The sequence below is a fragment of the Meles meles genome, chromosome 7 (genome assembly GCF_922984935.1).
Source record: "Meles meles chromosome 7, mMelMel3.1 paternal haplotype, whole genome shotgun sequence".
Taxonomy (NCBI): Eukaryota; Metazoa; Chordata; class Mammalia; order Carnivora; family Mustelidae; genus Meles; species Meles meles.
The window spans coordinates 73409121-73435044 of record NC_060072.1 but is presented as its reverse complement, the minus strand read 5'-3'; the positions used below and the strand labels follow the sequence as shown (position 1 = coordinate 73435044).

The 25924-nt window shown below is 44.4% G+C and overlaps 2 protein-coding genes across 10 annotated transcripts in view; both read right to left on the bottom strand.

Moving 5' to 3' along the window:
• LOC123946625 (cationic amino acid transporter 3-like) overlaps positions 1-25924 on the bottom strand; it is a 245849-nt gene that overhangs the window by 142449 nt on the left and 77476 nt on the right. The window lies entirely within an intron of this gene.
• Positions 1-25924, bottom strand: part of LOC123946621 (cationic amino acid transporter 3-like) — a 51944-nt gene that overhangs the window by 17285 nt on the left and 8735 nt on the right. For 2 of the 9 annotated variants that reach the window (XM_046012194.1, XM_046012195.1), the window contains exons 3-4: positions 22310-22402; positions 14953-17758 (exon numbers count right to left, since the gene is read on the bottom strand). The exons of 1 other annotated variant lie outside the window; for it this stretch is intronic. In XM_046012194.1, coding sequence (XP_045868150.1) covers positions 15715-17571 — 1857 coding nt within the window. In that variant the 5' untranslated portion in view covers positions 17572-17758; positions 22310-22402 and the 3' untranslated portion in view covers positions 14953-15714. Of the gene's footprint in view, positions 1-4180; positions 4266-6866; positions 6954-12279; positions 14702-14952; positions 17759-22309; positions 22403-25924 lie in introns of those variants that run through there. 6 more of the 9 variants (XM_046012203.1, XM_046012198.1, XM_046012192.1 and 3 more) reach the window with 5 other exon arrangements.

Genomic DNA, 25924 nt, shown 5'->3' with positions numbered 1-25924 from the left:
TGGTGTCCTATTTGAGGAGAAGGTTATCTCTAGGTTCTGAACGACCTGGGTTCACATCTCAGCTTTAATACTAACAATCTGCATGACTTAGACCAATTACTTAATCTCTCCATGTCTGTTCTCTTAGCAGTAAACAGGGATGCCTGGTTTATAGGGACAAAAGGGTTTAACGTGATGTGGGTAAAGGGTTAACATATGTCTGATACATGGTGGGCACTCCGTAAGTGGTGATGATGATGATGATGATGATGATGATGATGATTAAGGAGTGTAGGTTCAGGAAAGAGAGGAAGGACAGGGCTAGGGAGAAAGACTGGAGAAGAGTATCCTAGGGAACATAAATAGCCTGTGGGGAGTGAAGAGGAAAGTTCCCTATTGCATACACTGCAAGGGGTTGGAACCAAGGACAGTGGGAGATAAGACACATCAAGGGGATGGGGTGGGGGAGGTGACCTGCCAAGCACTTGAGGCCCTGAGATCATACTGGTGCCCTGGTTCTCTTCTTCTTTCCACAGCCAGCTACCTGCCCAGACTCAGAGCCCAGTTCTACCACTTCCAATATGTGAAATGCCAGGGCTGTCTATACGGGCAGAGCCCCCTTCTCCAGTTCCAAGAGCCAAGGCCCATGGATGAAGAGGTGACTGTGGAGAAGACTGATGGTGGCGTTGACATCCTGCTGGTTGTCCCCAAGGCCACTGTGCTGAGGGTGAGAACAGAGCAACAGGGCTGCTCCCGGGGAAGGAAATGAGAGGGCAGCACCATAAGGGGTCCCTTCTCATTTCATTCTCCCCTTGGCCGTGACCTTAACTGGTGACCTCACTGGGAGTTACAGTCTTGCCATTGAGAAAGTCTTGATCTAACATAAACACAAACATGTAGGGTAGGAAAGCAAGCCATCCAGGCTAATGTCACTCAAGATTTCTTAAGAACTTTTTGAGGATTCTTTCTCTCAACTGCTGTGTTCTGTCCTAGGACCTAGAAGAAGATCCAAAGGGTGAGGGAGGCCTCTCCAGGAAAGAAATGTTTAGAGGAAGGAGAGGATGAGGCTGACTTCCAGTAGAGGTGAGGAGTGAGGGTAGATGGTAGGGCCACAGGCCTGCACTGCCCAATCCTGGAGGAGCTGCCCACAGGTGACTCTTGAGCACGTGAAATGTGACTGGTCCAAACTGATTTGTTCTGGGTGGGTAAAATACACAAAGGATTTTGAAGTCTTCATATTTGAAAAAAATGTAAAAGATCTCAATGTTTTTCTATATTGATTACATATTGAAACGACAACATTTTGGATAAAGTGTGTTACATAAAATATTAAAATGAATTTCACCTGTTGCTTTTTAAGCGTCTACTAGAAAATTTAAAGGTATGTATGTGGCTTGCCTTCTTTTTCTATTGGATCAAATAGACCAAAGAGGGAAGAATTAGAGAGCAGGACAGATGTTGGCAAGGAGAACTTTCTGAAGGAAGAGAAGGGACAGGGACAGGTGGGGAGCACGCACATGCCCCAGACAAGAGGACAGACGTCAGGAAGGTGAGACTCAGGAGGTTAGAATGAGTAGCTTTTCTATGACTTGGGTAAACTGTTGTCTTCTAGAATGCTGTAATGTAAACACATGGAATCCGAACAAGAACAGAGAGAAGATGTTTATATAGTACGTAAGAGAGATATGTGAGCCCCTCCTCATGTTCTGTTTTTATATTCGTTATTCTCATGACCACTAGCTCTCAACAACTTAGACTAAGAAATCTTTTAACAAAATGAGAACAGAGACTCAGAGAAGTTAAATAATTCGCTCAAGGTGACACACTTAGTAAAAATTGCATTGGATATTTAAACTCACATCAGGATAGAGTAAAATGAGGGGAGCCATGTCTTCTGTCTGTGTGGATTGAGAAATCTTCCAAGAGGATCAGAGCTGAGGGTTGGAGGGTAGGATTGAGTAGTGCATCAAGCCTGCCCTGACTCACCTCTTTTTTTTTTTTTTTCAAGATTTTATTTATTTATTTGACAGAGAGAAATCACAAGAGAGGCAGGCAGAGAAAGAGGAAGGGAAGCAGGCTCTCCGCTGAGCAGAGAGCCTGATGCAGGACTCGATCCCAGGACCCCGAGATCATGACCTGAGCTGAAGGCAGCGGCTTAACCCACTGAGCCACCCAGGCGCCCTGACTCACCTCTTTATAGCCTGTACTACTGTAACTTCCCAGGCGCCCTGACTCACCTCTTTATAGCCTGTACTACTGTAACTTCCCAGCCCCAGAATGCATCTGTGCAGCAATGAGATGGGACGTTAGAATGGACATTTCACAAGCACAAACCTCTCCTCATCCTGCCCCTCACTGAGCCAGCTGCATGACAGCAAGAGAGGAATGACCTGATGCAGGTGAAGCTACAGCTGGAGGGGCAGGTGCCAGAGCTGAAAGGCCAAGTTCAGAAGCACACATGGATGTGGTAACCACCAGGCAGGAGCAGACAGAGACGACAGAGCAGTACACGCTGGGAGTTGGGCCAGTGGGGGATGGGGCCCGGCTGCTTATCCAGGATCCAAAATCAGAATCCTCTGAAGAGGGGAAAAGGGAGATGTTAGTTGCTTTTAAGAGGGTTCTGGCATCTAAAAGTAAATTCATCATATGCTCTTTGCCCTGTATTTCCAGAGGCTCCTCCCAGCTGTAGACAGGGAAGCCCTTTCCCCGTTCTCATCTGCTCCCTCCTACCACGGCCCCTGTTTCCAGTTCCCCTGGCACTGTCTGGGGTGACAGGGTTAAACAGACAGAAAACTGGTGCTCTCTGAGCTCTCTTCTCTGAAACTTACCTGCTGATCATTGCCCTTCTGCCCAGGAAAGATCTGACCCACCAGGCTTTACCCCACATCCTCTCAGTGTCCCTCCACTCTGACCCACTTCCCATCCAGAAGGAACTCCTTCCATGTCAGGGGATGGGAGGGCTCATACTCATAGATCAGGAAGTGCCACAAGTGGATTTGAGTTAGACTCAGTGAGAACTTCCCAGCACTAGGGGTCTGACAGCCTCAGCTGCTGTGACATTCAGTTGGAATGTACACATGGCCTCACCAGATGCCTCCAAGAGACAAGGACTTGTTCTGGACCTGTCTGGGTAATGCCAACTAGAGACAAAAGGTTTTCAGTGTGACTCTGGTCATGCCAGCCTCAGCAGAGGGCACACAGGGACTTTTGGGGACTCTCAGTCCCTCAGGCAGAATGGGTGGAGCCTAGAGTTAGGAGCTGTAGCCTGGTAAGGCTGGGGAGAGATCAGGCCTGAACACTCCACTGTCTGGCCTCCCTCCCACCGTGGCCCCACCTCCTTATGGCCCTCTCTGGTCAGAGCAGGCCTCTGAGCTCTTCCAATGCAGCCCTGAGTGCGGGCCTCAGGACCCAGTCTCCACCCAGCCTGAGACCTGACACCCTGATGTCCTCCCCCTGTGCCTGGCAGGACAGAGACACCCATTGCTCATGCTCCCCACCCTCCACAGCCCAGCACTAACAGCCTTCCTCTCCTGGCCTTCCCCACCCCTACCCCATAGCACAATCTGGTACCTGCTGGAAATGTGCACAAATCAAAGACACCTGCCACTATGGGTCTTCAGGCTCCCCTGGGACAAAATACACACACACACACACACGCGCGTGCACACTCATACATACACACATACACATACCTTCAAATTACACACATAGACACACCCACACATCACAAACATTCTCATGTGTATGTAACACAAAGACACATACTCACAAACTCATTAACAGACATGCATACACACCCAGACTTACACACTCTTACACACTCATCAAACACACTTGTGCACACATGCACGCCACTCTAGTCCGTTCTTCTAAGGACCCAGAGCCCAGTCCTCTACATCCTAGAGATCTAGAACATCTGGGGAAAGCAGGGAAACCCACAGGAAAGCTATTTCCAGTTTCCTGGCCCACACGGGAGCTCCTCTGCCTTATCCCCCTTCCTGCCACCAGGGCCTCTAGGACTGTGAACCACACTGCAGGAATGCAGAGATAACTCAGTCCTTCACATAACAAACAATTCAGAGCACAACCTGCGACCCTTAGCCTAGCCCCACCCCTGGCCTGCAGCTGAGGCAGACACATAGAAGAGTAAGACCTTCTGCCCAGTGTGTGGGGGAAAGAGCAAGAGCTCAGTAGCAAGTACCTGAGTTCAAGTCCTGCCTTTGCCTCTTCATATGCTGTGTTTATTGGGCCCTTGACATCACCTCCGTGAGCCTCAGTTTTATCACCTGTAAAGTAGGATTTACAAAATTTACCTAATGTGAGATTAAGACAGGTGCAGCTTCCATCAGCAATGTGGCCGCGGATAGAAAGTCTCCCCCTCCATTCCCCACCCCTGTGGTGAGCATCTCCCCAACACCTTTCCAGTCCTGCTGTCCCTGAAACAGAAACCCCATCTCCTTGAAGCTCAGATCAGCAGGTACCCACCCTTGGGGAAACTTGATCTCTGACTAGGCCAGTTCATTTGACTCCCTAGGCTGTGTCCCCACCCGCACCACTCCTAGTCCCCTAGTGCTTCTTGCCCCTTTACAGGTAGCCCTTTCTCTAATGACCTTTAAAGCAGCTGGCCATGGAGAAAGAGTTTGGGATGGAGCACTCAGCCCTCACAGCAGATGGATATGAAGGGTTAATCAGCCCCAAGGAGCTGTCCTGCAGAAAGTCATCCCTAATGTTCCTGAATTACACCAATTCCAAGACATTCTCTATGGACAGACAGTGTGGGACACAGTTATAGAACAGGACTTGCTGTACTAAGCAGTCAAGGGAGAGATTGTGTCGCCCATGAATATGAAATGATCCTTTGGAAGAAACTCCACTAGATTCTGTTCTCAGACTGGGAAGCAGCCCCATGGCTCCCACCTAGATGGGCACCCCCTGCAGGTGTCTTGGGCCAAGTGGAGCTGGGATCTCACCCCATCCCTGCTGCTCAACTGGCCTCCTCAACTCCCAGGAGAGTCAGGCCTCAAGTGTGAGCAGAAAGGGGCTGTGGAAGCCCTACACTTAACTTCCTGGGACCTTCCAAGGATCCACAAACACCCTTGGTTTCCCCAACACAGCCTTTACTCCCTACATCCTCCCAGGGTCTGACTGCTGGGGAACTGTTCTCTGCTTCCCCTCCTCTGAGTGGAATCCTTCTCCAGTCCTCCTTCCAGAAAACTGGTCGCCTTGACCATCTCTGAATTTCCATCTGCCATTGCCCATCCTGGTGCCTCCACCTCCCACTCTGTTTCTTCCCACCTAGACAAAGTTACCCCCACCCAGCCTTCCTCCCTCCCTCCTGGCTCACATCCACAGACAACCCCACCTCCCAGCCTCTGGGTCTTTTCTCCCAGCAGAGCAGTGAGACCTGGGAGACCAGCAGAGGGCGCATGTTTAGCAATGACCCTGCGTGCAGGAAGGGACTCGGGCCTCCACTTGGAAGTCAAAGATTCCCCCACAGAGTCTCACCTCATTTTCTGCCAGTTTGCTCTATGTGGTCTCCCTCCCCCCACTGCATCTTGCTGAACCCCAACACTGATGGGGATCAGTTCTCCCTCTACGGTCCCTTTCATGCTATCTCTCCCTGTATCAGACCCAGGATTTCTGCCCCAGAAAACAAGCAGCGGTGTCTGCTCCCAGGAAGTCCTTCCTCTTCTCCTTCTTTAGTCTTTCTTGCTGCTGCTAAGTAATCAGACTGTCCATGGAAACTGTGGGGCTTATTCCCAACCTTCCCCATCCCCCACTTCTTCACCTTCTCTGTGCTTTGTCCCAAATACCTAGGTGTCAGATCTTAGGATTCAGAGGCGACTTCTGGGCTTGGAGCTCAAGGAAAAGGGTGCTGAGCATCTGCGTGGGCTGCAAGGAGAATGTATCGGTTCCTGGGGTGCGAATGGCCAGAGAACACTTTGGAGCTCTGTGCATACAATAGCAGTATCATAAGTGTGAAATGGTTCACTGAGCAGCTGGGTTTAGGCAGGTGAGAAAGGGTACAGGGGATAGGTGAAAAAGCTCTAGGTATCAGTCTCAGATTCCCCTTACCCACTCCTAAACCTTTCTAAATGGGTCCCCTGCTCTGCAAGGGACAGAAGCTAATACTCCCAACTTGTGGCAGGAGGAGGGTTCAGGAAAGTAGTCCAAGAAAGACTCTGGTGATGAAAGAGCTAACTGAGCCTGCTGGGATACCACAGGGACTGGCTGCTCCTCACAGCACAGGGGCTCTTCAGCCTTGCAGCAGGGATCCAGAAATGACTGGTCTCTAAACTCATTCAGGGGATACCTTCCCCTTCCCTAAAGCCCCAAAACCCTGACCTACTGCCCCAAGGAATAGAGAGCCCAGAACACACTGAGACTGAGGTGGAAGCAGAGAGAGTCTGTGTGACAGCAATTAGCCTCTCTCTTTCTGGACTTCTGTCCTCATCTCTTCCCCAGATCCTCATATCTTGGGGCATTAGTTCAGAGACCTCTGCCTTGATCTGTCTTCAAGTCTCTAGCAAGATCAAAGCTCTTAACCCTTGTTTTGCTTGCAGACTCCTGGAGAGGAGAAGAGGGGACAGGGTCCATCCTGAGCAAGGAAAGGGCCCTGACTTGCCCTCTTCCCAAGGCAGGGGATGGGGGTGGGTACTGGAAGTTGGACCAAAGAAGGAACCAGTTCTAAGTTTGGGTTGACAAACACAAACCCTGGTGGGAAGGCTTTTATTCTCCTTCTGTTACTGATTTTATTGTTATTGTTCTTCAGGTTAAAAATTGAATTAACTCATAATTGTAGTAGGGTAAATATGTGACAGTGACCATAAAAGCCATTCCTAGCTTCCCTATCTGCAGGAAATTCCCTGTTATTCTTTGTCACAAACCTGTTTATTCCCTTGTGGATTCATGACACTCTGGAATTACTGAAGATTTGTTTTCTTGCTTCTTTCTATTTCCCTCCAAGAAAAGCTCTAAATTTGAATGAGACAAAGAATGAACAATGAATAAATATATTATATGGGAATAAATTTACTGGTGGGATCAACACTTCCTAATAAGATGATCCATACCTGAAAGCTTCATGTGCAGACCTACAATCACAGTAATTATCCTTTGTCAATGTTCATAATACCTCTCCTTCTACATCTCTCTTCATGGGCTCTTTCCCTCTATTTAATACAACACATGAAAGTTATGTAGCACTTCCCTATCTCTACATTAAGGACAGTGGAGAGAATATAAAAATATACAGGGCACAGCCTCCCCATGCCAGAAGCTCACAGGTGAGTGAGTGAGGGAGAAAGAGAAGACACAGGGTAACTACACCTGAACACAGTGCAGAGAGACAGCTATGGTGAGAGTGACACAAAGGAGTAGAATGTATCAAAGGAAATGTATTTCTTCAGAGGCAGATAACCCAGGAAGGCATAGGCAGAGGTCACATTTATAGTGCACCTTGATGATTGTATAGGATTTCAGTAGTCAGAGATTGCGAGGACAGAATTCCAAGGAAAGACACTGTTATTGGGAAGGATTTCTTGACTTTGGGCATCGTTTGATGTCAAACTTCTGTTCATCATGACAGAGTAAAATGCGAGGACCAGGGAAATTTAAGAGAAAACTGCAGAATCTGGAGGCTTTGAGGACAGAAGACAGGTGCCAGGACCTGGGTCCCAGCTCAGGGTCCATTTCTCCCCACTTCTCCTGCACCTGATCTTTGGAAGGGGCAATGGTTCCAATGAGAGAGGGAACCCTCTATGTCTTTGTCTGTATATCTCTGATCTCCACTCTCCCTCCACTGAGTTATTTAATAATAATGAAAGTATTTCTTAATCTCATTACCCAGAGGAGAACAGAGGGCAGAAAAGCATATACTACACAAATAAACTTAGGTAATTTGTGTATCTGGGGAAAGAGAGAAATCTCTCCTTCCATCTCGATAGTCAATTTTCCTTGATATTTAGACACTCTATGTCAATAAATATCTGTATTCCCTCCTTCTCTGGACAGAGATGCTGTTAAATGTCACATGTAAACTCAAGTTTGTCATAAAAATCCCTCACAAAACAGCCTCCCAAGAACTGGCACTGGCAGGTGGAGGAGGGGCTTCCTGGGCTGTTCTGCCTTCAAACCACCTGCAGATCCTGCCTCCTGCTTCCAGGACCTTTGCTTCAGGTTTTCTAAAGAGAGAAACAGACATTCAACTCTTCTTACCATCGTTGTTTCTGTCAGAGCTCATTGCATTTTTATGAAATTAATCCCATGAATGACCAGCTTCTCACAATCCCCACTCTAGATTCCTTAATTAGTACAAATTGTAATTCTCCACTTCCTGGGGTGGCTTAAAGGGAAGGGAAGAGGTAAATACAAGGGCTTCTCTGAGGACCTTCCCTGAGTGTCTTCTAGGGGAGAGGAGGTGTTGATGTGGGGGGTGTGCCTGTAACTGTAGCTGTGTATGAGGTTAGAGGGTAAAACACAGGAGGGGTTTCCTTGAGGCTGCTGTTGCTCTTTCTCTCTGAACCTCTTCTGACTGTCACAGATGGATAGGGCTCCACAGCAGCCCAGCATCTTAGCCTTGAACTTCCTAAAAGGAAACTCATTAGGGTTTCCTTGAGAGGTGATGAAAAATAAATATCAGGGTTTAGAAGAAACACACCAACCATGGAAGGCTCCTGGTTCCTTAGTGCTGGTTGAACTCCTTCAAGGTTTGTGCACCTGCACGCGTGTGCGCGTGCGCGTGCACACACACACACACACACACAATACCTGATAAGTCTAAAAATATGCCCATGTTTGTAGACATACCAAGAGGAATATACCTCACTCCCTGATGCATATTTCTACTCAAATTTCAAACACAAATATCCATGCATTTGGTACACACACATGACTTTCAGTGAGGAGCTTTATGACTATATGTACCCAGCTTGTCCCCTTTCCAGGCTCCTGACTACAGGGTGGGGCCCAGGAGAGATTGTCTGACTATGAGCTGTATGTGTCACTAAGTGTGTCTCTGACTACATGCCCCAAAACACATAGAAATTGTTTTCTCATTGTTCACTATTGGGAATTATCCACTGTCTTTCAATTACATCTATGCCATCAAGTTTCAGTGATTAGTAATCCCTCACTCAGCTGATACTCTGTGCTGAGTTTAGCTCATGGGTTACAGGTACAAGACTTTGCTCAAACATGGTACAAATCCAAGCTTCACTACTCACTTTGTACAAATGACTTAACCTCTTTTTGCCTTAGTTGCAACTTTTCTGAAATGAGCACAACAACACTCACCTCATTCAACTTTGTATTAAATAGGTGATTATGTAAAGTGCTTGGAGTACTCACAAATGGTAACTATATAATCATCATCATCACTGTGGGGTTGTGGACATAGAAGGAAGTAATACATGAGAGAGATGTTCCTTTCCCTTAGGAGGTTTTTAAAATCTCCTATGACACAAGATGAGTACATGGAGAGAGGAAGCACCTGTAAACCTAAAACTCTATTTGAGTCCTAATGTCTAATATATTCTCCTAAATCCATGGAGAGTTATGAGAACTGATAGCAGATTTCAGTGCTCTAATAAGATTGTGTTTTTTCTTCTGTCATTCATCATCCCCATGCCTCACCACCTACATACACCTACATCCACCCAGCCCCTCATTTAGGAAGTCAACTAGAGAATTCATGGGATAACAATGATTTTGTTAATTCATTTTCTACATTTCCCTGTTTCTGGGTAGGGGCCCATCTGAGGCATTCCACACCCAAGTGAGAGAGCCATGCACATGACCACAGAGCCTAGCCCTCCCATCTCCCCCGTCACCCTTTGATCTCAGAAAATTCTTCCTTAGGCTCAATCTCCATCCATTTTCCTTTAATATTGGCTTCTATTTCTCACCCATTCTTATAAGGGATGAGGTACGAGATCCGTTGAAAGGCTAAGAAAATTCTTCAATGGGAGCACCTGAGTGGCTCAGTAAGTTGGGCGTCTACCTTTGGCTTGGGTCATGGTCAGGAAGTCCTGGATACAAGACTGGTATCGGGCTCCATGCTTTGCAAGGGGTCTGCTTCTCCCTCTCTCTCTGACCATGCTCCCCACTTGGTCATTCTCATTCTCTGTCTCTCTCAAAAAATTAAAAAAAAGAATTAAATTCTCCAATGCCCACCTTGTCCATTGTTTCACTGCTCATTAGTCCAGTTGTCTGGAGTTAAAGGTCTCATATACTTTATTATTAACCAACTGGAAATCATCAATGATCCCTCAAAAGGCATAATTTGGTCCCTATTAGGGTATAGTCTCTTATGTAGACACCTTGTCTCTCCTGAAAGCATTTGAAAGATGAGAGTTGCCTAATTTCCAGGACAGATAATTAAGAATTCCTATTTCATACCCCAACCTCTACAGCCTCCTCAATTCATATCATCAAGTAATCACTCATTTGATTAAGAACAGTACAACCCTGAGTCAGGGCATGAGCAATATGATCTCCCTGGGCTCTTGCAGGCCAACATATGAAGGAGGGGAAATAGAATTGGCAGTGGTCACCACCCACCCAATGTTTGCTTCAAAGGGGGCCTGAGGACCAGACAGACTTGAGCGAGGGCACTGAAGGCTTTTTCCCCACTGTGGGCAGAGTGCTAAACCCTGCCATCGTGACTGCCTTGGGAGTCCTGGAGACAGGTGGGCAGTCAGACCCCACACTTCTCCCTCTTCCCAAATTCAATTCCCTAACTGATGCCCCACTTCTTGTTTTCACACCTTCCATAGTGCCCATCTGAGGCCAGACACCTGTCATCCCATACCTAATTCTGGTGTTTCTCAAACCTGAATGACCACACAGATCACCTGGAAGCCTGTTAAAAATGCAGATTTGGATTCAGTAGGTCTGGGTTGGGGCATAAGAATCTGCATTTCTACAAGCTCCCAGGTGACAACCATGCTACTAGAGCAAGGATCTAGATGATACAGCAGTTGCTGCAACTGTCTCCCAGGAAGAGTCCATCTGTCCCCATCTTTCTGTCAATGCCCCAGATGGCTGTGAGAATCATGTCTCTTTCTTCCAGTTTCAGGAATCTCATGCCATGGCATAATACACAACATTGTATTGTATACAGCAATACACAATACATTCTTTCATGACTCTTAAAGGTCCATATGACTAGAATTACTGTCCCCTTTCTCTTCCATCTCACCCATCTTTCTTTTATTTACCAAATTACTCCATAGACAACATTCTCCGGGAAGTGTTTCTTGACCTATACCTCTTTCTCAGTATCAACTCATACCTTCCCTTCCAGAATAATGATGCCTCAATCCCTATCCAGTTTTTAATCCTCCTATTTCAGCCCGTTTTCCTCCCCATGTACAGTATCAATTCTATCTGCTCAAGAATTGTAGCTGCTTTCAGAATTTTTCTGTTCCAGTACCTCAAAGAAGCATCTACAGGAGTAGATAAGTATATGGGTAATCTTGCCTCTGGCAGGCTTCCCTAAAGTCACCTACTTCCTGGTGGGAACATGAGAAATTCAGCAAGTAATGACGTACTTTCCCTCCCTCCCTCCCAGGGCAGACCCCATGCATTAATACAATAGAAAAACACTGGCCCTCCTATACCAAAGCTTAAAACTGACTGCATCAAGAAGGATGCCTTTCGGGCCCAACTGGAGCTAGCCTCATCTTCAGGGATTCCCTGGTATCGGGTAGAACTGCTTGGGCCTTCTATCAGTTTCACTTCTTCTAGCCCTTCCTCGCATCCCATGGGAAGAGATGGAGCTGGACCAGGGGAGGTCATGTCATGCTTTCTCCTGACCCAGGACTGTATTTTCCCTGTTGCTCTTTGGATGAACAACACTGTTTTTACTGTTGGATTTAGAGGAAATAAGAACCTACTCCTTGTCCTAAGAAAGACTCCACTGGGAAGGAACAGGCAACACAGTTACCATAACTCAGGCATATCCACACAAGGGCAAAACCACAGGTGCCTGGGCACAGTTTTAGATGCGAGGTATAGACAGCTCTGGATGAAGAGACATTCTGCTTGCCAAGGAAGTCTCCCAGAAGATACTTGAAAGGAGTAGCACATGCTGGCCTGAAGTAAGGGGAATTTTCTGTACCAATGAAATGTGTTAGTCTCAATTCACTTGAACATGAATTTATTAATTGCTCATTAGGTGCCTGACCCCTGTTGGATGCTCTGGGAGTGAACAGTATATCCTACTTACCCAAGATCTATAATCAGGGGCAATAAAAAAAAAAAGAAAAAGAAAAGAAAAGAAAGAATCAGACAACTGTGTTATGCTATTTTTTTTAATTTCAGATTTATTGATGTACAGTTGACATATAAAATTGTGATGTATTTACAGTATACACAGTGCTAATTTGATATACATATAATTATGAAATGATACATTATGATTTGCCCAATGGGAAAACATTATCAATGGAATTTTAATCTTCATGCTTCATTAAATGAAGGTGAGTGTACAAAGGGCACCTCTGTTTCCCTCACTTCAACTTTACACCTGAAGAACCTTCATCTGGAGCTCTGGTGTTCAACGTGTGGTCCCTAGACCAGTGGCATCAGCATCTCCTGGGAACTTGTTAGAAGTACAGGTTCTGGGCCCAACCCAGACCTCCTTAATTCCAAACACTGAGGACAGGGGTCCAGCAATATCTTTCCACAAGCCCTCCAGGAGTCATGGTATCCCCTGAGGTCTGAGCACCACTGAGTTGAATACTATTACTAGCCACTCTCTACAGGGTCCTCTCTCACTGGGACCTTGATTAATGAAGTGAAGACACAACACTGAGCATGACCGGTTAGCTTCTTTGAATGTTTTGTCATTTTTCCTTTTTTGTCCAGAACGAAAATTCCCATTGGACCCATGCAATCTAACGTGCTCATACAGGAGAAAAACTAATTAAAGAAGTCTCTTTCCTGTGGTGGTAGGCCAGGGACACTCACTACTTGTGATGAGTAGTTCTGTTTAATTTAATGATGTGGGATTAGCAAGTCAACTAGGCTGCAGATCTACAGCTGACAGTTTAGTCAGTTGTCACCATGTCATGATTATCAATAGGTTCCAAACACAGGAGGGGGAAATGGGGTGTTATTTATTGGACCTCTACAGCTCCAACAATGGGTTGTAGTGAAAAGTAGGCAAGATACAGTTAGATCATTTGCAGTAAGGAGACCTAGTTGAGAGAATAACGGGACAGAAAAACCAGAGGAATCCTAGAATATTTTAAGGAAATGTAACTTGAGAAAGGGATCATTTGTGACCTCTCCTGCTGCACATAACGAAGCAGAGCATGGGAGGAACTGAGTGGCTTCCTCGAGTCACATTGCTAACTGTGGTGGAAAGAAGACCAGAACCCCAGACCCATGGCTCTAAGCTGTGCACTTTTTTTTTAATGATTTTATTTATTTATTTATTTATTTATTTGACAGACAGAGAGAGAGATCACAAGTAGGCAGAGAGGCAGGCAGAGAGAGAGTGAGACAGGGAAGCAGGCTCCCCACTGAGCAGAGAGCCCGATGTGGGGCTCCATCTCAGGACCTTAAGATCATGACCTGAGCTGAAGGCAGAGGCTTAACTCACTGAGCCACCCAGGCACCCCAGCTGTGCACTTTCTGAGCAGGTGGACCAAAGAAGACAACAGTAGAGAAACTTTAAAGTCCAAGAATGCAGATGTTTCTAAGAGAAGTATCAACCCAGGGATTTTCAGCATGGATAGTGGGCTCAAAGTCAAAGTGTTTTGTGTCCAGGGGAGAGCTCTGGCTCCAGGCACCTGTGCATGCGCTGTTGTCCCCTCACACAGACAAGGCTCAAGCTACACAGCCCACTCAGTGTGCTCTAAACACGGCTTCATTTTCCTGTGTTTCTCCTCGTGGTGCTCTCTCTGCCTGCAATCTCTCCCTGCTGCCCAGATGTGACAAATCCATCCCTGAAGTGAGCCAACTCAAAAGCCATTCCTCTACAAAGTCTCCTCTGATTTCACCATCAACCCTCACCTCTGTACCAGCCACAAATGATCATCCTCCACTCTGAATTGCCAAGACATTTTATTTTTATATTACTTATGACAACACGCTCTAGTAAGCTCCTTAAATGCAAAAGCCATATTTCAAAGCCATATTTCATCTTTTTTTTTTTTGGTCTTTTCCTAGCTTCTTTATCTTTTTTTTTTAAATATATAAATATAATGACCATGCAATGTTGATGTATAACTCACAGGTGCACAATACAATGATTCAACAATTTCACACATTTCTCAGGACTCATAAAGATTAGTGTACTCTTAATTCCCTTTATTTAAATCACCCATTCCCCTACCCATCTCCCTTATGGCAACCACGAGTTTTTTCCCTTTATTTAGGGGTCTAGGGTGTTGTATTTATTTATTTATTTATTTATTTATTTATATTTTGTCTCTTATTTGTCTCTCTTTTTTCTTTTTTTGTTTTGATTTTTTTTATTTCTTTAATTCTCCATAAGCCTGAAAACATGGCATTTGGTTTTCTCAGACTGACATATTTAAATTAGTATTATGCCAACCCAGTTCATCCATGTTGTTACAAATGACAAGATTACATTCTTCTTTATGGCTGAGTAATAGTCCATTGGATGTACATATAGTCCACATCTTCTTTATCCATTCTTCTATTGATGCACACCTCTGTTCCTTCCATATCCTGCCTATTGTAAATAATGCTGCAATAAACACAGTGGTGCATATACCTTTTCAAATTCATGAAACAAAACCACTTTTGTACAGAAAAGGAAACCATCAATAACCAAAAAAAAAAAAAAAAAGGCAACCTACTGAATAGGAGAAGATATTTGCAAATGATATGTCAATAAGGGGTTAATACTAAAAATACATAATTAACTTCTATAAGTAAATACCAAAAAAACAAAAAAATCAGATTAAAAATGGGCAGAGGACCTAAATAGATATTTTTCCAAAGAAGACATACAGATGGCCAACAGACACATGAAAAGATGCTTAGTGTTACTCATCATCAGGGAAATACAAATGATTACTATATATTAGCTAACTGAACATAAAAAAATAAAATATATCAAACTCTTTTAAATAAGTGCAATCAGATGTCACTTCATACCTGTCATGAAGGCTAAAATCAAAAAGACAAGAAAAACAAATGTTGCTTAAGATACGGAAGAAAAGGAATCTTCATGCACTGTTGGTGGGAATGGCAATTGGTGCAGGCCTTACAGAAAACAGAGTGGAAGATCCTCAAAAAGTTTAAAACAGCACTACCGTATGATCCAGTAATTCTGTTATTGGATATTTTCTTAAGTAATCTCTACATTCAATGTGGAGCTCAAACTCAACAGCCTGAGAGCAAGAGTCATGGTCTACTGACTCTGCCAACAAGGCATCTCCTTCATTAGTGAATATTTAACTAAAGAAAATAAAAACATGTTATCAATGTTCTCCTAATACTAATTCTGCAAAAGCCAGTAAGCAGCTATAGACACAATTGAAGAGGAGAAAGTAAAAAAAAAGGGGGGGCGGCAAAGACACATCCTTCACTATACCATAAATATGAAGCTCTATTAGTGTTCCTGCACCAATATCTCATAAAAGCCCATATTCCCATGTGCTCAGAAGTACTCCCCATTATTGTATAGGGGACCAGACTGCATTCAGGTGTGATAATGTCAAGCCAAATACATACCGGCTCTGCTGAGTTCAAGGTCTAAAGTTTGGGTCCATAAGTAGCGTTAAGTGACAGGCTTTGCTGGATCCCAGAGCAGAAGTAGAAAACAAACCCGATCAGCATCCAGACACCAAATCTCAGCCAGGTGTCAGCTGACATCTGCATCATAAGGCAAACATTCACAAAGATGCTCAGGAGTGGGAGGAGAGGCAGAGCAGGGACCTTAAAGGGAAGGGGAGAGGAGCTCTGTGGCTGTCTCCAGATGACCCCAGTGATCCCAGTGATGAGCACCAAGAGCAGCACAATCACTGTGATTGGCCCTGCATCTCCAGAAAGCAGACCTGGCCAGTGGGTCAGCACCAGGCAGAGGAGAGTCAGCAGCAGAACCAGCAGTGAGGAGCAAACACAGACAACCTGGCCAGAGAGTGGAGTAGGGGTGGGACTGCATGGAAAAAATAGTCCTTGTAGAGTCAGCTTCTCTGCTGCAGGTGCAGTCTCTTCCTGCATCTGTGCTACATTTCCCCCATTCTCCCCCTGTACCTGTGCTTCATTTCCCCCATCCTCCTCCTGCAGCTCTTTTTCATTTTCCTCCTTCCTCCTCTCAATTTGGTACCTGACGATAAGAACGCAAAAAGCTATCAGGGAATAAGATACCAGTGTCCCAACTGACCTCAGATCCAGAAGATCAGTGAGTCCAAAGAAGAATACCATGATTGCTGTGATAATGCCAAGGATCAGAGTGGACACGATACGGCCATATGTGCCATAAGTGAACCTGGCAAGGACTGGGAACAGGAGACCATCCTTTGCCATCATGTGTATCACCCGACGTATGGGGAACATAAAGCCCCAATAGATGCCAACAAAAATACTACAGAAAATTGCAAAAACTACAACATAGTACGCAGGGACCCAGCCAATATGGAGAAATGCCTCAGGCAAGGTACTCCCAGGTGGAAGCTTGTAGTAAGGAACCATGAGTGTAAGTGCTGCAGACACACCAAAATACAACAAAAAGCAGATGAGCAGTGAAATCACAATGCCCATGGGAATGGAACGCTTGGGATTGTGTGATTCTTTGACTCTGGTAACAATAATGCTGAAACCTATAAATGCATAGAAACAGGTAGCTGATCCACGGAGAATCCCCTGGAAGCCAAAAGGCATGAATCCTCCGGAGCCCAGAGGGCCCAAGCTAGAGGTGCCATTGAGTCCGGCCTGTATGTAGTCCTCTTCTGTGAGCTTCCAGTTCTGTAGGTCCCCCTTAATGAAGCCAGAGATGATGAAAAAGCTGAGAACCAAAAGCTTCACCAATGTAAACACTTCAAAAACTCTGACGAAGCCACGCCGACTTATATATTGCAGTTCCATGAACAAAAACAGAAAGATGACAAAAAAGTAGCCTAGATTGTCTGCAATGACTTCAGGAACATACTGTGATATGGTCTCATGCTGGGTCTCAGAGATCTGGTTCCCAAACAAGATGTCAAATGTTAAGAACCAGGCCTGGACCACAGCGAATGCATCAACAACAAAGCAGAGGATGAGATTCCAGCCAGTGATGAAAGCCCACAATTCACCTACAGTGACATAGATGTAGAGATACGCCGAGCCAGAATGGGGAACCCGGGCACTAAACTCCGCATAGCACAGCCCAGCCAACAGTGATGTTAGACCTGCCACCAAAAAGCAGATCACAATGGATGGTCCTGCTTGATTACTGGCCACCTCATTAGCCAGGAAGTACACACCAACACCCACTGTGCGGCCCATACCCAGGACCACTAAATCCAAAGTGTTTAGTTTTATGCCAGATTTAAACTCATACACTTCTTTCTCCAGTGGACGTCTGTGTAAAAGGTTTTGACCAAACCTGTAAAGCACCTGACGCAGCATTCTAGCTGGAATTGAAGAAGATTCCAAAGATCAGAGAGCTGTAGCAAGTTCAGGGAGCCAAGAGTGTTAGATCTGGTTAAGTGACAATGAGCTAAACCAAGTTGGATGGTGTTGCCAAGGTCTGTTGCTCAGGCTTCAAAGCTGCTGCTTCATATTTCTTTGGGTACATGCTATCCTTCCAGAATGCCTATGAAAACAATAAATATTTACTGAACAATGGTGTTCAACCAACCCACCAGAAATCAAAGGCCACATGTAACTCATTGCATCCCAAGTACCACAGAAACTGACTCCAAAGACACTATAGAAAAATTAATCTTGGTTTCCCTCCAGAAGAAGTACCAAATACCTACAACATTCTGTTTTGTTTTGTTTTGTTTTGTTTTTTTAATTCTATTTTTCAGCAGGCTCAATGCCAAGCATGGGGCTCAACACAGGGCCCAAACTCAGAACCCTGAGATCAAGACCTGAGCCAAAACCAATTATTAGAGTCTGAACCAACTGAGCCACCAAGGCACAACAACATTTTTCTTCTTTACAAACTATGAGACATAAACCCATTTGAGTTCATAATCATGTTGCACTGTGTGCTAATTAGGTAGTAAGACACAACAGGGTACGAATGTATTGTGCAAGAATTCATAGGTGGGATGCATGCCCACTGCATGACACATTAATTCATGGACTAGATGCCTTTTTGCAATTACAGACCCATTAGTTATGTATTATCAGCGTTTAGATACAAACATTAGCCTCTCTATGTTAAAGCTCTCAGCCCCAAAATCTGCTCCCTAAGGTTAGAATCACTTTGGCCCCCTTTTCCTCATTCTGCATCATCTATTTAGCTCTACTGATCGCCAATAATGTATAGTCCACCCCTTCTCTTTACCTAGTTGGCCCACAGGGGAGCTATGAACGTAGAAGAGGAGGGAGAAAGAGACAGGACCTTCATAACCACCTTAAAGAAGGAGAGGACCAGACTGTCTGGTAAGGAAACACTGGAGAGATGGGGCCAGCAGCCAACCCATGATCCATGATTGAAGAGAGAGAATAGCCAGAAAGGCTATGTTGTGAATTCTGACATTCAATAAACCTCATCCAAAACAACCAGATAAAAATTTACTACATTTTTAGTGAAAAGAAGGGCCATCTGTACCCCAATGTTTATAGCAGCAATGGCCACGGTTGCCAAACTGTGGAAAGAACCAAGATGCCCTTCAACGGATGAATGGATAAGGAAGATGTGGTCCATATACACGATGGTGTATTATGCCTCCATCAGAAAGGATGAATACCCAACTTTTGTAGCAACACGGACAGGACTGGAAGAGATTATGCTGAGTGAAATAAGTCAAGCAGAGAGAGCCAATTATCATATGGTTTCATTTATTTGTGGAGCATAACAAATAACATGGAGGACATAGGGAGATGGAGCGAGAAGGGAGTTGAGGGAAATTGGAAGGGGAGTTGAACCATTAGAGACTATGGACTCTGAAAAACAACCTGAGGGTTTTGAAGCGGTTGGGGGTGAGAGGTTGGGGGAACCAGGTGGTGAGTATTGGGGAGGGCACGTATTGCATGGAGCACTGGGTGTGGTGCAAAAACAATGAATACTGTTACGCTGAAAAGAAATTTAAAAAAAAAAGAATAAAAAAATTTACATTTTTAAAAAAATTTTTATTTTATTTTTTCAGTGTTCCAAGATTCATCGTTTATGCAGCACACCCAGTGCTCCATGCAACACATGCCCTCCTTAATACCCACTACCAGGCTCACCCACCTGCCCAACCCTCTCCTCTATAAAACCCTCAGTTTGTTTCTCAGAGTCCACAGTCTTTCATGTTTTGTCTCCCCCTCCAGTGTTCCCCAATTCACTTTTCCTTTCCTTCTCCTAATGTCCTCCATGTTCTTCCTTATGCTCCACAATTAAGTGAAACCATATAATTTACTGCTTTTTTTATGTCCACAGTATGACAGTGTGATAGGCAGGGAGAAAAGAAATGAGTCCCTCAGCTCAGTTGCTCTCAACCGAGAAAATTCCTTCTGTTTCCTCTTTCTCTGGGTTCCAGGAGAAAAGGTGAACTCGCTTCTGCAGACATTCTGCTCACTGGCCACACGGCACTCCATACACACACCGCACCATCTGTGATATCAGCTGCCAGGGGCCTGGAGAATCTGTCCTGCCCTGTGAGCTTGTATTAAAACACTCACTTGTAAATCCCAATGAGTTTTTCATAAGGAGTTAGTTTTAACTCATTCAAACTGTTGTCTGAAAGTTTTCTTAATGAAGGACTCCTGAGTGTGATTCCCTCTTACTCCTCCTCCCCTACTTCTCTTCGGATGGCCCCTCCACAAGGGGAGCAAGGCTCTGGATGAACAATTCACAGCTATGCCCAGGAAATGAGAAGTGGAGAACAGAGAAAACAAAGTCATGCAACCCCCACTCTCCACCCTACTCTTGCTTCTATCTTAAGAGAATTTTAGAAAATGTTCTCAGAAGACTTTAGAGGCAGAAATATTGGTCAAAATCAGAAAGTCTACTCTATAGATGATGAAAAAGAACCCTTGGGTTATGGGCCAGACTTTCTGTCTACAAATCCATCTAGACTCCTTATTTGCCACTAACCAGTTCAAATGCTATGATTTACAAACAAGCACAGGAGATAGATGATAAGTGTCAATTCTTAACTTATGGACTCTTTCTATACTATTTGAGGTGTTCCCAGCCCACAACCAGGCTTCATACCCTTCCGTGGTTCTACACTCCCCTTCCTTCATAGTCTTCCCTTTGTTCATAATATGACATGTGCTTATTCCTCCAACCCCATCCCCTGCCCAGTTCCTGCTCCAGCTGTGAAATTTGACACTTACACTCTTCCCTTGCTCTCCTGCTTCTTGGCCCCTTCACTTAGCTAACTCACACTTCTCTTTCAGTTCACTGCTCAGCTGTTACTTCCTCAGGAATCCTCCACTGACCCTTATGCTGCCCTTCCTATGTGCTCTCCTTGCACCTGGCTTCCACCATGTGTCATTGATCTTACTGTATCCAAATTCCAGGTCAGATGCTAGTTCCTCCATCAGACTGTGAGGTAGGTACTCAGTAAGTATTTGTTGAAGAAATGACCATGCTGAGAAGAGAAACCTGACAGAGGCCATAATCTGGAATTCCTATATACTCAACATTTAGATACATAATTTGTAGCCAAGCAACCTTTATAAATCATGCTCATGTAGAGATACATGTGGTATTACCTTCCTTGTGGAAGGGGAGCAAAATGGATAGTGAGAAGGTAAAACCAACTGTGATGAAACCTTGACTGCCCACCATTCATAGCAGGTAAGAGTCACACTGGGAAATAAAGAATCATTTGCCTTTGAGGACACTTGTTTAAAAATATCAGGCTCCCTGGGCAACCAACCACCCATACCCAGTTAGAGAATCCCTACTTTTTGAAGTCATCAAGCTCAGGCCTTATAATCCAATAGGATATCCTAAGTCAGAGCTTCTCACTTTGAGGGACAGAGGGAGGCATAATGTAGATACCTGGGGACATTTCCCAATTTTAGATCCTCTCCCTCTGGAGATTCTTGTCCACAAGCCCTGTACTTCCCATTACTGCTCTAAATCATCCAACTGACAAGAGACTCTCCTCAAGTTCAAGGGGAAGAGATTCTAAAATCTTCCTTCACAGGAAGGCAGCACAGTTGAGTATCTAGGAGTAAGGTTCTTCAGGTAGACTGTTCAGGTTCAAATCACACCTCAACCTCCAATCTGGTGACTCTGGACAAATTAGCTTACCTCTCAGGGCTTTAGTTTCCACAATAGTCAAATGGAGTAAAAGTAAATCCCTCACAGGGCAGTTGTGAGAAGTAAGTGAAATGATGTCTGTAAGTATATAGCTCAGTGCCTAGCAAACAATACAGACTTAATATCATTTACCTAGTATTTAATATCAAAAATGGCTCAAAGTAACCAAATATTGAAAACAACCAGTCTATAAATAAGCAGGGTCAAAATCATCCACTAAAACTCAAGCTTGTTAACTAGTCCTCACGAGACTATGAAAACAGTTTTATTCCATATGATTCACATTGAAATGCTAGGATTCTAATTAGATACCCTCATACATGTTGGTGTCAACACATGGTGGTTCCTAGGCTTCCTGAGTTGAATCAGGCATCTAGAAATGCAAGGCTCAATACAATAATAGTAATAACACCTTTGCTTACTATAGCAAGAGGAACAATGAACACTTGGTCAGAAATGCTAGATGTGAGCCCTGGCCCTTCCTCATGACGAAATGAGCTCAGGTAATTTGCTTAAGCTCTCTAAGCCTCCATCTCCTCATCCACTAGGAACCTTATTTGACTTCCTTCATTGTATCAACATGGGAATTCCATAAGGAGATACAAACTATCACATGCTGTGGGTGGGAGTGTCACTGGGCACCATCTTGAATCACAATCTTAGTGGAATTAAAAATGCATAGACAATAGGCCACTGTAGTGGTTGAATGGAGAATGTATCTTAAAAAAATATAGAACATGGACTGGAAGAGCATTTGTTAAATACACTAAAGCAAGTGCCTCCAGTGAGGAAGGGAAATGCAAATAGAGATAAGGATGAAACAGGATAATAAAATGCATTGGAAAGGGGCTAACTGAACATAATAAAAAAAATTAAAATTAAAGAAAAGAGAGAAAGGCTGTCCGACAGGAAGAGATGGTGTGAACATACCATGACGGAAGAAGTGACTCACTCCACTCTGTGCACTGCAGGTTCAACACAGGATTGCAGGGGATAATGTTGCTAGAGCACCTGGTACAGAGCCTGGTAAATAATAGACATTCAGCTGATTTAAATTGAAAATGGAAGTGTAATCCTGTAATTGCTAGGATATGGAGAATACAAAGAAGGAATACCTGCTAGAAAGAAGGTGAAGAACAGGAAAGATGGGGCTTCCCCCCTACTAGTTCCCTCTAAATCCATTTCTCTTTTCCCAATTCTTCTCAGTCAGCCTCTTCAACTGTCTTTGGAGGCTCCTGTAGTTGGCACTAAGGATATTTCTGCCATGTTTTTCTCTCTGGGAACCAATCCCATTCACCCACCACTTAACAAGGACCGCAACAGTGGTCCTCAAGATTTGTTGATTCACAGAACCCTCTGAGGTTGGTCACTGCAAAAAAAATGTCATACACTCTTCTGAAGTGCATCCATGGACACTGAGCAGTAATCCTAGAGGAGGACCATCTGAATGGCAGGGTCAGAGACTGGTAATGCTTGATAATATGTTTCCCTCAACTGTGTTGTGCAGGGTGATCCTTGTGCTCTTCCCACTTTTTACTGAAGATGAGGGAAAGTGGGCCTACAGATGAAGTATGAAGATACCAGAGAAGCAACCCAAAGAACAAAACATCTGGGAATTATTTCCTTGGCCTTTGGAGACATATCTTGAAAGAAGTTGCTGTGGCTGATATCGAAGAGGTTAATGCCTATGTTCTCCTCTAGGATTCTGATAGATTCCTGTCTCACGTTGAGGTCTTTTATCCATTTCGAGTTTACCTTTGTGTACGGTGTAAGACAATGGTCGAGTTTCATTCTTCTACATATCGCTGTCCAGTTTTCCCAGCACCATTTATTGAAGAGACTGTCTTTTTTCCATTGAATATTTTTTCCTGTTTTGTCGAAGATTATTTCACCATAGAGTTGAGGGTCCATATCTGGGCTCTCCACTCTGTTCCACTGGTCTATGTGTCTGTTTTTATGCCAGTACCATGCTGTCTTGGTGATCACAGCTTTGTAGTAAAGCTTGAAATCGGGTAACGTGATGCCGCCAGTTTTGTTTTTCTTTTTCAACATTTCCTTAGCAATTCGGGGTCTCTTCTGACTCCATACAAATTTTAGGATTATTTGCTCCAGCTCTTTGAAAAATACCAGTGGAATTTTGATCAGAATGGCATTAAAAGTATAGATTGCTCTAGGCAGTATAGACATTTTAACAATGTTTATTCTTCCAATCCAAGAGCATGGAACAGTCTTCCACCTTTTTGCGTCTTCTTCAATTTCTTTCATGAGTGTTCTGTAGTTCCTCAAGTACAGGTCCTTTACCTCTTTGGTTAGGTTTATTCCCAGGTATCTTATGGTTCTTGGTGCTATAGTAAATGGAATCGATTCTCTAATTTCCCTTTCTGTATTTTCATTCTTAGTGTATAAGAAAGCCACTGATTTCTGTACATTGACTTTGTATCCTGCCACGTTACTGAATTGCTGTATGAGTTCTAGTAGTTTGGGGGTGGAGTCTTTGGGGTTTTCCATATAAAGAATCATGTCATCTGCGAAGAGAGAGAGTTTGACTTCTTCCTTGCCAATTTGGATACCTTTTATTTCTCTTTGTTGTCTGATTGCCGTTGCTAGAACTTCTAATACTATGTTGAACAAGAGTGGTGAGCGTGGGCATCCTTGTCGTGTTCCTGATCTCAATGGGAAGGCTGCAAGCTTTTTCCCATTGAGGATGATATTTGCTGTGGGTCTTTCATAGATATGTCTCCAAAGGCCAAGGAAACAAAAGCAAAAATGAACTTTTGGGACTTCATCAAGATCAAAAGCTTCTGCACAGCAACAGAAACAGTCAACAAAAAAAAAAGGCAACCCACGGAATGGGAGAAGATATTTGCAAATGACAGTACAGACAAAAGGTTGATATCCAGGATCTATAAAAAACTTCTCAAACTCAACACACACAAAACAGATAATCATATCAAAAAATGGGCAGAACACATGAACAGACACTTCTCCAACGAAGACATACAAATGGCTATCAGACACATGAAAAAATGTTCATCATCACTAGCCATCAGGGAGATTCAAATTAAAACCACATTGAGATACCACCTGACACCAGTTAGAATGGCCAAAATTAGCAAGACAGGAAACAACGTGTGTTGGAGAGGATGTGGAGAAAGGGGAACCCTCTTACACTGTTGGTGGGAATGCAAGTTAGTGCAGCCACTTTGGAGAACAGTGTGGAGATTCCTGAAGAAATTAAGAATAGAGCTTCCCTATGACCCTGCAGTTGCACTGCTGGGTATTTACCCCAAAGATACAGATGTAGCGAAAAGAAGGGCCATTTGAACCCCAATGTTTATTGCAGCAATGGCTACTGTCGCCAAACTGTGTAAAGAACCAAGATGCCCTTCAACGGATGAATGGATAAGGAAGATGTGGTACATATACACAATGGAGTATTATGCCTCCATCAGAAAGGATGAATACCCAACTTTTGTAGCAACATGGACGGGACTGGAAGAGATTATGCTGAGCGAAATAAGTCAAGCAGAGAGAGTCAAGTATCATATGGTCTCACTTATTTGTGGAGCATAACAAATAACATGGAGGAAATGGGGAGATGGAGAGGAGAGGGAGTTGAGGGAAACTGGAAGGGGAGATGAACCATGAGAGACTATGGACTCTGAAAAACAACCAGAGGGTTTTGAAGGGGCGGGGGGGGTGGGAGGTTGAGGAACCAGGTGGTGGGTAATAGGGAGGGCACGTACTGCATGGAGCACTGGATGTGATGCCAAAACAATGAACACTGTTATGCTGTAAATAAACAAATAAAAAACAAAAACAAAAACAAAATCTGGGACTTAAATAATCATGTTTTATGACTCCAACAGGTGCAGGCAGAACAAACAAATGAACAACCAAACATACAGAAGAGAAAAGACACCCATAATTGGAAAGCCTGAGAAAGCCTACCACAAATCCAGTTTCTAACAACATAGAGAAACCTTGTCCTCAAATGCCATGTTCAGATATCTGCATTCTCATGCAATAATCTACAGTTATTCCAATGGTTTATATTCAGTCCAGGCTCTCTGACCCAGCTGTCAGAGCCCCACCCTAGTTCTCCCCCTACCTTCAGATACATCACTTCCTTCCTGACTAAGCTCCTCACCACCTGACTTCCTGGGATGAGCCTGTGTCCTGGGTAAGTGACTTGCCCTGACAGGGATTCCCTACTCACTCCTTTCTGCCCAATTTTGACCCTGCAGCCTCTCTCAGTCCTATTCTTTTCCTAAGTCACCCTGACTGATCCCATCTCCAGCCTTTTCCTAAGTCACCCTGACTGATCCCATCTCCAGCCTTCCTCCCCTTCCCACTAGCACTAACTGCCCATCCTGATGGCCAGCTGAAGCTAATTTTCCCTATCTGTCAGTTGGAGCCCTGAGTGTGTTCCTTACATTCCTTTATAGTCTAAGAGCTTCCAGAGGGCTAGGCCAGGATCTATATGCCTCCTCATTCTGGATTCCACACTCCCATCTCCAACCCTCACTACTACAACTACATAGT